The 14,269-nt window shown below is 33.7% G+C and overlaps 1 protein-coding gene across 1 annotated transcript; it reads right to left on the reverse strand.

Annotated features, from left to right (window-relative positions):
* Nucleotides 1-4,301: 4,301 nt before the first annotated feature.
* On the reverse strand, nt 4,302-13,910 carry LOC130737964 (uncharacterized). Its single transcript, XM_057589837.1, has 10 exons — nt 13,786-13,910; nt 11,560-11,974; nt 11,317-11,453; nt 9,823-9,936; nt 9,660-9,743; nt 8,551-8,718; nt 7,096-7,249; nt 6,517-6,674; nt 6,277-6,403; nt 4,302-6,148 (listed from the first exon to the last, which is right to left on the reverse strand). Exons 2-10 carry the CDS (start codon nt 11,875-11,877, stop codon nt 4,682-4,684), a joined length of 2,727 nt encoding a protein of 908 aa, XP_057445820.1. The 5' UTR covers nt 11,878-11,974; nt 13,786-13,910; the 3' UTR covers nt 4,302-4,681.
* Between the last annotated feature and the right edge of the window lie 359 nt (nt 13,911-14,269).

Below are 14,269 nucleotides of genomic sequence, written 5' to 3' on the forward strand. Positions count from 1 at the left end.
GTCATTTTTAACCAAAAAAAAATTAGGTCTTTTTCTTTTCGGGGCCTAAGGCAACTGCTTTTTTTGCCTAAAGGACTCCACGGCCTTGTGGATAATATTGAGGTGATTCAAATTGTTGCTGTTGGAACCCACCCGTCCACTGCTCGATTCAAAATTCTAGTTCATCAAGATTAGCTTCCTAGCTTATCAAGTTTAGCTTCAATCACCGCAAAAACTCCACAAACTAACACTTGTTTTCCGTTACTTTCAAAAACAATTCCACCACAAACAAAGATAAGAAAACAAAAGGATGAAAGAAGAAAACGTTAGTGGAAAACAAAATCTAAATAAAAAAAAACGAAAGGATCGGAAAAAAAATATTTGTAAACCAAAAAAGAATAAAAAGAAGATAGTGATATAGAAATCGAGAATATGAAAGAGAATTAGAAGATAGGAGATTGAGATAGAAGATATGAGAAAATTATAGAAGATATAAAAATAGATAAAAATAAATAACAAACCTCATAAAATAAAAAACAAATCTTTGTCCACTGGTCTCTTTTTTGTTTTAATTTTTAAATGAAAACGAAAATAAAATAAAATAAAAGTAAAAGAAAAGAAAATACTCTAAAAAATTAATAATCACTGAAGTCTCCAGCAACGGTGAAAATTTGACGAACACACTGTCGTGATGTGTGTTAAATTATTTTTGCTTTTAATTGTAGTACAAGGTGATAAACACTAGGATCGTTCTCACAAGGACTTGATGAATTTTTAATTAATATTAGAGTAAAACAAAAGCAAATAAAAAAGGAGTTTTGATTGATTTGATTGCAAGGTAACAAAGCAATAATTAAATAGATTAAACAGAAGAGAGAAAACATTAGTCATCGGATTATAATATTCAAGTGCAACAAACCTTCATAGGTTACAAAAGATTAATTCTTTCTTATGAATTCCCTAATTCGTGAGAACTAATAAACTAAGCGAAAATTAATTGATAGTTCCCTAACTAAGCGTTTAAGAAACAGTTACGAACTACCATGAACTAAACGAACATGCATCAACTCTTATTTCTAAAACTACGAAGTTAGGCAAACTGTAGATCAGAAACAGAGATGAAAAGGATTAATAAGAATGAATTTTCATGAAGAACAGAACCTCAAGTTTGCAAACACAAGAATATTAAAAATCCTAAGACTAACTAAGGAGTATAGCAACTTATACTTGAAAAGAGGGAGAAATGGGAGGTGGTCTAACAAAATCCTAAACCTCACTCATTTATACTAATAAACAACTTATCTTCCAAGTAACAATCCTTGTTATCTAAATCTTTTCTAAATCTTCATAAAATCGGGCTTATAGGAAGGAGTAAGCTGCTTAACACTCAGGTATTCACGGCTCCCACAAGAAATCTTAATCTTCAATTGAGGTAAACATGAGATTTGTAGCTCTTTAAGTCAGCTTTGCGGGTCTTCAATCATGTCCTAATTCGAAATTCTCTAGCCCAAGATATGATAATTTTAGTGCCAACAACTTTTCAAGGCAATATGCTACTTCTCGAATTGTGCTGAATATGAAAGTTGTAGGGCTTCAAGTTATCTTTCATACGACACATTAGTCGCCCTATTTAGGTATTTGTAACTCCATATTCAACCTGTTCTAGTGCAAAGTGTCATAAAAGCTAAAGAGATAGAATTAAGCACTTTTCTATGAATAATCCAATTAAGCACTAATGGTCAGAACATGGCTAAATCATAACGATTAAACACAAAAATGTATATAATGAAGCTTAGAAAGACACACATAAAGTGCATCAATTATGTGCTTATCAACAACAAAACTATATGAATAGAAATCTAATCTTATCTTCATCACTGTCTCAAGTACAACCCACGTTGTCGGCTTCGGCTCCATCTCTACCTTCAATTAAAATTCAACCCATATGTGAAACTGTTACTCACCGCCTAATGGCAGCACTTTGTCCTCAAAAATTGTGAATGCCTTTTCAAGCATCTTCAAGCGTTGATAGAGCAACTTCCTCTGCAAACTCCGAGCCTACCTCTTGGTCCTCATTTCTGCAAAGCATGGCGCATAGCTTTGACAACTCATACTTTGGTTATAGTGTTCATTCTTGGAAGATATCGTCTGAATCTGATACGAGCTATAGGTGGTTGATCCTTCACATGCTTTGTAAGTGTTTTCTCCAAGTATTTATCGGTTGGATATTAGAGGAGGAATCGTCTTTAACGATTACTCTGTGAGTGTTGTTTTGGTAACTCTTATGCGTAGTGTCATCTTTAGAGAAGGGAATGTTATTATGGCTTCTTATTTTTATGGTGGGCTTCCTTGGTCTTTTTAGAGAACTTCCCCTGATGTCTTCTTGATGGATGTGTTTCTTGGCTGATCCAAAACCAATAATTTATATTTGCACCTCACATTCTCAATCATCGTCATTTCCACACTTTTTTTTTTCTTTTTCTTCTATTTATCTATGTATTCCATATCTCATCACATATCGTTCATTTCTCTTTTTTCTATTCATATAAATTTAAGGTTGAGGTAGAAAACAATTGTAAATAAAAATCATTATTGATTAAATAATCTTCTATGTCAACATTCATAAGTGTCTTGTTGACATAAGTGTCTTGTTTAAATTCTTTTGATGCATATAACAATGCTCTTATAATATTTACGCTCCTATAATTTTTCCCCTGTAACATCGAGACATTAATCTCCGTCCCAATTTAAAAGTCGCATTTACTTAATTCTTTAGAAGTTACCATTAAAAAATTGAAAAAAGATTAATGACTTTCAGATTACCCATATGAATTTTTCTCTCAAGTTAAATACTTTTTAAAATCACGTTATTTATTTTATAAACATCGAAAAAAAATTAAATGCTTTATAAATATTAGAGTGACTTATATTTTGGGAATTTTTTTTTTGGAGAAATTGTGACTTATAATATTAGACTGAGGGAGTAGTTTATGAACTATCACTAGTGAAGCCCGTGAAGGAACTAATTTAACGTTTGTCTATAAAAAAACAGTGAAGGTAACACCCCTCTCACCCTTGACAAACCAAGAATGAAGCTAAGGACCCGTTTGGTAGTCAGGATAGGATATGATAGGATATGATATGTGAACATGATAAGAACAGGATATGATAAGAGCAGGATAAACTCTTATCATATCCTGTGTTTGAGGTGCATGTGATAAGGACAGGATATGATAAGGAAAAAAGTATTAGATTTATATTTGAATAAAAAATACATTTAAAAATTTGATCATTCTATTAAATTTAATTTCTTTACATTTTCATGAATAGTCTATATTTTAAAATAAATAAAATTAATTTAAATTTTATTAATTAGCCTATTTTATTGTTTTGAAGATAGCATATATTTTAAATAAAATTATGAAGTTAACCAATTGATTTTCATTTACACGTGATAATTAACAATAAAAATTAACTAAATTAAGAATATTATTATTTCAAAAGTACTTTATATTTAAATTATAAATTTACAATTTAAATATAAAGCACTTTTGAAATTAAGAATAATTTATAAGTAGTTTTAAATAATAGGAGATGAAAATAAAAAATTAATCTATTACTATTAAAAATCAATATTTGTAATCAATGGTTTTCACTTAGTTGTGACACGTGATAAACAATAAAAATTAACCAAATTAAAAATATTATTATTTCAAAAATACTTTATATTTAAATTATTATATAAGTAAATAAATAATTTTTAAATAATATTTGTAAGTGAATAGTCTATTTTACTATTTATGAATAATAATTTTATTTATTTTTTATTTTAGTTAAATTAATATTTTTATATTTATTAATTAATATTATTATAAATTATAAATTATATAATATTAAAATAAATTAATTTGAAGTTAGGATACTGAAAGAAAATATATAACTGATATCCTATCCTGTTCTATCCTAGCTCTCCCTCAGGATAACTTTTACACATGATTGACAGGATAGAATAGGAGACAGGTTAGTTTTATCATATCCTGCTGGCGCAACAAACAACAGATAACAACAGGATATGATTAGTATCCTGTCCTATCCTATCCTGTCCTGATCACCAAACGAGACCTAAGAGTCAATATGATAAGGCTTTGGTATCCATTGACTGAGAAACAAGCCAACTATGTGGTTCTCGGTAAATATTCGATATTCAAAGAACCAGCCAATGCGATCATCAATTTGGCTGTTACCATCAATCATACCCAATGTCTAACTTTCAGCATTATGAACATATGACGAAATCATTAGTAAGAAATAAAATAAAGACATAAACTAAAGAGGTACCAGCCTCAGTATTTCTTACCTTCCAAAATTTTTAAAGAATGTCTCTCTAGAACCAAGGGAAAAAATAAAAAATAAGAATAAAATATGTAACTTGCCTAAGCACCAGAAATTCTTGAAGCTTATCTCAAGCCCTTGGCTTCTCTACTTCCCATCTAATATCTAGCTAGATATGTACAAGGTGCAGATTTGACCTCAGTATAGGTATGTACAGAAACCTATCTCATCTAAGGGCATGTATTCCCAGCTTCTATGATTCTTAAGCCACAAAATAAGGAGCAAATGTGCATTTCTTCTCAATCTCTTGAAGTCAAGCTCTGAAGTCTGAACCCTGACTACATTTTGCTGACATCTGGTAGAACATTCATTAGCGGTGCCATGACCTTTGGTATGGCTTTCCCATTTGATCATGTAATGCAGAACTCTGGTGTGGCAAGCTCATCCATGCCATATCATCAGGTACCAGACCAATAGGTGGCTCGCTTCGTCCGGTTAAGTAATCTAATGGATGAGAAGCCTGTGGCGCAACTGCATTCAGCCTGGGTATACCTGCATCTACTACTCCATAAGTTCTTGGTGCAAGAAACTGATCAGTATTTCTGACTGAATCATAAGGGCTACCTGCAGGTAATTGATTACACTGTGATAGAATACTAAATAAGCTCTGATCAGAGTTAGTTCCAGTACCAAGACTTTGACTTGAAAGACTACCACCAATAGATCCATTCCAGCCACCAATAGTTCCAGTGCCAAGACTTTGACTTGAAAGGCTTCCACCAACAGATCCATTCCAGCCACCATGAACTTGATGGCCAGCAGGGAACCATTGCAGACCACCAGTCAAATCTCCAGTATTTAAGTGTGACTGGGAAGGTGCAGCTATGGGAGCCGTATTAGCAGCCCAACCGGTCACGTTTGCAGAAGCCAATGGATCTGGCCTGGACATTAAGTACCTTCCTCCATTTGAATAAATATTTTCTGGCATGGTTTCTGTCATGTAAACCTCAGTAGCTCTCCTGTGCCCCTGGTCCAATGTCGGCGACATTTGCAAGGGATCCTTAAAATGATTAGAACATTGGCCACCCCCCATCATAATATTGTTTGAAGTCTGGTAGTCTAACTCAGCTCCTTTTTGTTCATGGTGATAGGATAACAACCCATCTCCCTTCAAGAGAGATTGAAGTAAGACACTTCGATCTTGGCTTTGGTAAGAACCGAACGTCCCATCATCTAAATGCCTATGTAACATTCCTTTTCCTGTCACATGTCGACGCAAATCAGCTTCAAGATCAATCAGATGGGCTCTTTGCTCAACATTAACTTGAGGATTAGCCAGTGATAACCCATCGGTTGTGTATTCATGAGACACAGCAGAATTATAGTATGACTGTGGCACTTCAACTGCTTGCCAGGCATCATCTCCAGAAGTGAAAGGCGCTCCTTCATCAATAGAAACGTCCTTAGTGTTTATATTCTTTGAATCTTCATCTTGATTCAGGGTGGCATTATCTGATTTTGATAAAAGATTCTTTTCTGAATCACTCATTCGATTGAACTCCTCATCATTACTAACATAAGAATTATGAGGAGATTGGTTCTCCGGAGCCCTAGCAAAAGAATCCTCATGGTCTTTCATGTCAGGCTGATCATTTAGACATCCATCCCCCAATTGATGCTGAAGCTCATCCCCTGAGCTCACATTATCATTATGACTGTCAAGCTCACCTCCTAAGCTTATGTTATCCTCACTCTGGTCCTTAAGCTCACCTCCTGAGCTCATGTTATCCTCGTCCTGAACCTGAAGCTCGCTCCCTGAGCTTACATTATCCTCTTGCTGAAGGATAAGTTAAAATTGGAAATGTTATAACGCAGCACTAGTGAAAAAAGCCTGTCATTAGAGGGCAAAGTATCTTCCAGGACAGAGAAACTAATACAGTTAAAAAATAAAACACTACTACAAACCTCTAAGATTGGATTTGATTCATCCTTTATCTCTTCCACCAAAGAATTTCTCACTGTATGTCTCTGTATCAGTCTCTCTGTCCAGTTTACAATTGCCACAGGAAGGTCTTTGTTCACCAATTGCAACCTATACAAATAAAATATGTTCCAATGAGCAGTTATGATGACAAATTACAAAAGCATAATGCCTAGAATGATAACAATTTCACATAAAAAGAAAGCACTGAATATCTCACTAACCAATGCTCCTGCAACTTCTTTTGCTCTTCTCTGACAAATACTTCGTATGGTTGCACGTGAATGTTATCAAGGTCCAAAACACGGGTAAGAGACCTAGATTGGATGCTTTTACCAGACTGCTTCATACTCTTAACAAGTTCATGCTGCTTCTTACTAATCTGATACACAGAGGGTAGAATCAGCAAATGCCCTAACATACACCAGATATGCAGAGTAAAAATGACAGATTTTGCATGGCTTTCTCATCTTGAAGGAAAAAGAACCTTCGAAATATCATTGTCAGGGGGTTATTATTAAATCCAAATAACAAATTAACAATAGTAGGGAGAATTAGGAAAACCACACAAAGCTTTACCATAACAAAAATAAAGGAAACAGTTTTGATTTCACAGGCAACTCTCCGATTCAACAGCTAAAATCAACCTAATATTTACAAGTTTCAACAACAATAATTGATTTGCATTTCTTGAGAATCAAATATTGTCCCCTATAATTATTGACACTCATGAGATACTGACCCAGTGACCGTACTGTTTTTCCCTACAAATCAATATTGCTCAGAGGAAGGAGGTGCCTAACCTTGATACATGACATGTATTTGTCACCATCAATAAATTGAACATTACGCTTCCGCACTTTGTCTCCTTTCTTAGGATTCCCTCCCATAATCAGTATATCATTAGTAGACATCAAATTTCTGGATTTACCTTTCACAGTGCATTTCTCAAGCACCCTGAAAAAACATTTTTCATAAACAGTTATTTTTTTCAAAAGATCAAGTATTATTCAAGAAAAAGAAAAGCATGGGAACAAAAACTCCAGTACAAAGAAGCGCCCCAAAAAAGATTAAAAAAAAAGACAAAGCACCAATTAACCGCCAAAAACTAAAACCAAGCAAAATAAACAGTTAAATTCAGCAATAAAATGGTGAAGGTAGATTATTCACGAAAAATGAATAAAAGTTCAAACATAGCTAAGCACTCAGCAGGAAATATAAATCAAAATAATGCCAACAAAACATGCAACTACATGAAATGTAAATACAGGACGAATTACATTATACCAGTCATGAACAATCAGTTACGTAATCACAACAAAATTTCTTACACTCAACAACAGATGCCGATTTCAAGATCGTCAAAAGCAATAACATAAAAACAAAATGCTAGTGACGTGTAATGCCTTGACAAGCACAGAATGCTAAGGAGTGAAATTTCAGACAAAAGTACAGTGTTTTCTGATCACGAAGCCTTTAATATACCTGGTCAAAACCCAAAAGTATATTTTGCATTGAGAAGCACAAAACAAAAATCACTGAAACTTCTATGAAAAAGATGTATGGACCGTCCATGAATTAATTGGACCATGTGATTGTTTATGCAAAAAATACTTGTAAAAACAGTAAAGCATATCATAAGTCATGGGGGAACCTAAATAAAAGACCTAGTGACCTACACAATATCTTTTTCATAAAAAAAAGACCTACACAATATTAAAGCACACAAGCCAGTATTTGATGTGCTACCAGAAAATGAAACTAAAAAACAATACAGCACAAGCAGAAATGAGAATCAGATAAGAAACGTCACTCCTAAGTTTTAAGATTTCTAAGGACCTGAGAATAAGATCAATCCTTTTTCATAAAATTCTAAGTCAGAGGCTTTATTCGGTACCATCAGTTCAATAAATATCACACTCATAGTATAAAACTTCTGCTGTAAGTGAGTTCTACCCCGTGTTTATGGCATTGACAATAATGCAGAAATTTCCATAGTAGTTCAATTATTTAGCAATCTTGACCCATGTTTTATCAGAAGGGCACATATCTTAAACATCGATATCACAAGCTTTACCAGAAAGGTATTTAACACTGCTGGAGAGATGGCAAATGGAGGCATTGATTGACAAAAAAGCTATAAATCATAAAGCATATACCACTCACCAAGTTTCAAGTCTAATTCTCAAAGATATTACTGACTAAAGATTGTCTATATTTACGAAACAATATTACTGATTACAAATTCTCAAAGATACCTTCTCTGAAGTTTATCAGTCTTTCTCGGCACGGAAATTTGGTTGTCACTACTACAAGCTTTCTCCTCTGCATCCCAGGAGCATGAGTCAGATGTAACATTCTCATCACGGTCAAAAATTCTAGATTCATTCAGATTTGAAGGCATTTTTTTCTCATCATGTTTTGATCTGCATAATGCATGAACATTGTGATATTAATGATTAGGAAACTCTTTCAAGTTCAATAATCAACTTCCACTCTCCAAGTATAGCTCAAGCATAGCTTGTATTGCTAAAACATCCTCTATTACACATCAACAAAAGTTACAAATATTTGATAGAACTTTCACAATAACTCAATCGAGATTTGAAACATAAACTATACCATGGCAGTTAAAATATTAAAGAGAATACATCAACAAGAGAGAAGTGAAGTAATTGTAAAAGCATGATGATATTATAATAAATCACCTATGATCCATTTGACAGGAAAAAAAGAGTCCGTCAATCAGGTACCATTCAAATAACTTAAATTTTAGTACCAAGAAACAGTTTGGTATGAATATTGAAACAAAGCAAAATACTTATTAAATTATTTTAAAAGTTCCTAACAGTAGAAATACATAAAACAGATAAATGCACATTATATTAGACTCATATCTACTGATCAAGACAGACATCAAGAAAAAATAAACCAAAAGTCCTATTGACAAGATAAATCAAAGAAGATTTTCAGGATTTCACCATCTCAAAGTTGAGGCAATAATATGACATCCCAAACTATTCACAAAACAGTGTTGTTAATTGCGGATGGCAGGTCATGGCAGAAAGCTGAAATCCCGCCATGCATGACAAATAATGGCGGACTATGGCAGGATATGGCGGAATATTGCGGCCATATGGCGGGATATCAGCCATGGCAGAAAGCCAAATTAGTCATATGCATATGATGGATGTTTTAGATATATTAGTTGTATTGTCCATGCTTGTATAAAAGTCTGCGTTATTTTTTTTATAATGAAGAACCACTTAAAAATACTAAGGAACATATTCCTTATTTTTCGGAATATGTTCAGGTGTGTAGTACTGCATGCAGATTGCAAACAATGGAATGTTTCCCAAGAGACAACCTCCGTATCTTCTGAAAAAATTCCTTTTCTGGATCTTTGCAGCTTTTCCACCTCTCCTTCAACTTAGATAGAAATCCTAGCATACTGCAAAATAGATGATTGAGAAAAGTGAATTATAAGTACCTTGGTGAAAAGATACTAGTTGATGGTGTACAGTGCTTACTCATTGTGATAATTATATAATTGCGAGTAATATGCTCTGTTTTCAGCCTTCAGATGCAGTTCCCGATCAACAATCATATCTGGATGGAGATCACCTAAACAAAGTGATGCTCCCCTGCAAATATATATATTTTTAAGACATATGTGACTGAAAAAAAAGATTTTTAAAAATGATCAGCAAGCCTAGACAAATTACATTCCATATTTTGATAATATTAAAATCGAGATTTGTAGAAAGACTTGGGAATGTAAGGGTTTTCACTTAAGCAGAAGTAATACAGAGTGTATATATATTATATATATTGCAATTTTAGTAAGATAAATGTTGGAAGTAATTTAGAAGTACAAATTGAAAATGATATCATACCACATGTTTCACAGTTTAAGTACCTGAGATCTATTATACAAAATAAAGGGGAAGTTGACAAAAAATGTTACAAACGGAATTCAAGCTAGGTGGTTAAAGTGGAGAAAAGCATCAGGAATTATTTGCGACAGCAAAGTACCTACCAAGCTCAAACGAAAGTTTATCGAACCACTATAAGACTTGCTATCCCCTATGGCAGTGAATGTTGAGTTGTATAGAGACACAGCATGAGAAAAAAGCTGAAGTAGCAGAAATGAGAATGTTATGATCGATGAGTGGCCACACTAGAAAAGAAGAGATACGCAATGAATGTGTAAAAGATATTGGTGTGGCACCTATCGAGGAGAAGATAACAGAAAATTGGTTAAGGTGATATGAACATGTACGGAGAGACCTTTGGAGGCACCGTTGAGAATGGTTGATAACATAGTTCTTAGTCCAATGAAAAGGGGTAGAAGGAGGCCAAAAAGGACACTGGAAGATATTGCTAAAAAAGACCTCAAGATCAATAATATCCCACAAAATTTTATTATTAATGGAGCAAAATGGTGTTGGGTGATTCATATAGCCAAACTCACTTAATGGGATAAGACTTATGTTGTTGTTTTGAAAATACTATGCCAACATTATAGGTAAAACAAATGGATCTTGCTGAGATTGAGATATGATAGAGCGGTGAGTAACAAACAGGATTAATAAACCATCATAATCCAGCTGATCATATAAATGCTAGTAAAATAAAAATAAGCCATAGAATGTAAGGATGCAAACTAAGAAGAATGAAAAAAACGAGATTCCAACCAAACTAGATCCCTTCAAATTACGAAATTGAGAAATTTTATTATTCAGCAAAATGAAGACTTGATAAAACTGGTAATATGATTGAAGATATTATTAAGCTAAGATTAAATTTCAAAAAATTACCAAACATAATGTATGCCCAAAATATGCAATTAGTGATACTGGTTAACTCTACAACATCGAACCAATCACGACCAATAAGTCATCCAAAATAAGAAACTGTCAAATGTAGCATAAACTTATGGCAATGAATCGATGAAAACCTAAATACAGTAGAATGAGCAAAATATGTCCCAAAAAAGAAAGATGCAAAGAAAGATATCTTGCCATTTCAATAAGGGATTTCCAAACTGAAAGTTACTCCCAGAGAGCAATTCTTCCACAGCGTGATGTGGCTCTAAGCCACTAGGGAGAAACTGCATAAGAAGGTTTCGTTCATTTTCTGAAAGAAGGGTCTTCCAAACCTACCAATTTCAAAAAGTATGATAAAAGATGATTTAGACATGATTTATAGGAAAAGTACAAAACTTTAACAGCAAGAAATGAAACTGACCACAACACTTTACCTACCTCATATGAAAGCACTTCACTTAAATTATCCAAGGAAAAAATTTCTTGAGGCATTGTAAACACATCTGCCAAGACTTTATGATCATTAGAAACAAAATTGACAAATGGTTTCATTTGTCTCCGACTGATGCCAATCTGTTCCCGCTTGGCCACAACCCTTTTCTGATTACTATCCCACTCAACAGAGATGTGAGATCTCAGGTTTAAATCATTTTGACCTTGTCCCGAATTCTTTCTTTTGGTCCTGTGATGCTCTCTAGAACCATAACCAACAATGCTTGCACCATTTATTCGTTTCCTCCTCTGATCAGCAGCCATGGACACAAGGGAATAATTCTTCAACAAAGCACTAGATAGAAATATGAAGAAAAACACCACCTTCTCTTTTACTGAACATCTTACATCGGCAGCCAGCCTGCCAAGCACCATTGAAAAACAATCAATGATATTATAGCATTTCAAGCCATTATCCAGAAATGTGAAACATTATTTTCTTCACACACAATTAATAAACTGCTTCACTTAAGGTTCAATTGTGCCAATCACTGCCCTTAGCCCTTACTATGAAATTGAACATTTTCTGTACGTAAATGTGGTCATTCTAATGCTACCACTATTCTATAAGAAAAAAGATTACTAAATATTTGATTCCATGCCTCAATTTAATTAAAAAATAATTCCCACTCTAAAAAAGAGAGCAAATGGCCATTTTTGCAGGCTGGAACAGATTGATGTTTGTTTCTTTTTGCCATTAATGGATCTTTTGCTGGTTAGAACTATTTATTTGTTTTCATTTCATAATTCAAACTTTATTTCTATTTACTATATTTATGAGTCAATTTCATATTGAGCTCTCTGTAGTCTGTACCAAGCATAAAAGAAGAATGGAATGGAATTAAATTATGATCCATTCATGAGCAAACCTAACAAATTAACAAGAAAGGTCATTCCTTTCCCACTTAGTAATGCAAAAAACCAATTTCATTACCATAGAAGTGTCACATTAATAAAACACCCAAGCTGTTAGAAAAACAAAATTACACACAGAAGGAGAAGACATGACTCATATCAAAAGTCTCAAAGAGGCATACAAATTGAATCACCTACAATACAAGATTAACCACATTTTCATATTTGTATCGGACATTAGCCCCCAACACTTCTGCACTGATCTTTTGCATCAAACTGGTTAACTATTTTCATCTTATTTGTCTGCTCACTGGGATGGATTTCCCAACAACGAATATTAATGCAAGTAAAGGAAAACTTTTCATAGGATACCTATAGTCAATGTAGTAATGAATACACATGACCATTTACAATTTGGAATATCAATAATGCCACTATCACAAGCATCTCCGAATTCTAATATACAACGGAAACTCTTCCCCAAATCAAGAGAGTGCGAAATGATAACACACATCGGTAAACGACAACAAACTCAAAAACATGTAGCAGCACTTTGAACAATCCAATCAAGATGACAGTAAAAACAAGCTTTTTCCCTCACACGCCACGTGCAAGTCACCCCAACAGAAGCAAGAAATATGTCACAGATTTCAGTTACTTTAAGAACAAAGACTACCAAAGGGAAAGAGAAAAACAATATTCTTTAGCCCTACCAAGAAAGAAAACAGTTTTCACATATCATGCGACTTCCATTTTCACAGGTTCCCGCAAGACCCATACTTAAATATGTCAGTAAGCGTAAACACGAGTACGCAGAGGAAATTAACCAAGTGAAATTAACAGAACTACATCTCACAATGCAATATAAAAGTAAAAAATAATGCTATCCAAACATTTAAATCATCAAACGAAGTAAGCTCATTACTCAAGAAGCCAAGTCCCCAACACCTTCCCCACAAATCAAATCAAAGTGAAAACAAAAACAAAAAAGAGAAACATTAGAACCGCAACAATTCGAATACGAAATATATACATATACAACCAATAATTCACAATTTAAAAACAAACTCACGAGATTATACCGAAATTGAAAAATTATGATGAAGCCGCATTCAAGTTACCTCCTTTCGGATTCGCAGAAGCGAAACCCTAAAAACTAAATAGGTTTGAAAAAAAAAAAATACTAGTAATTTTTTTCATCGCCTGTCCTTGTGAAAGAAGAAAAAGCACTTAAATCTGTACAGTTAATCGAAGTTAAGCTAATAATAATAACAATATAATTAGGATTGGGAGAGCCGGAGAGGGATTGGAATTTACCGTGCAACGAAGATAGCGATAATCTAAGAGCGAGGGCAAAGAGAACGAGAAAGAGAGGTGTAGTTGAAGAGAGAGAGACGGGTTTGATATTGAAGATTTTTCTTTCGTGTTGAAGAGATTATTATTATTCTTTAAAAAAAAGATTATTGTAACCAAAAAATTTTCAAAAAAAAAAAAAAAATTATTGTAACCAAAAAAAAGATTATTATTATTATTATTATTTGGAAGAAGGTTTGAGGGAAAAGATACAAACACGCAGACACCACAATTTGGCCGAGAGAGAAAGAGAGAGAATTAGACAGACGACGGCTGTGATTTCCTCCTGAAATCGTTATTTTCCACATCGTTAGTCTTCACGCGTTATCTGGCTCGACTTGGCTCGGCTCAGCTCAATTTGACAACCAACACGTGCAACTGTAAAAGATTGTGCGTCACGTGTGTGTCACGAATCAAAATCACCTAATCTAAATAGTAAATAATATCT

The sequence above is a fragment of the Lotus japonicus genome, chromosome 2 (assembly GCF_012489685.1).
Source record: "Lotus japonicus ecotype B-129 chromosome 2, LjGifu_v1.2".
In the NCBI taxonomy this organism is placed as follows: Eukaryota; Viridiplantae; Streptophyta; class Magnoliopsida; order Fabales; family Fabaceae; genus Lotus; species Lotus japonicus.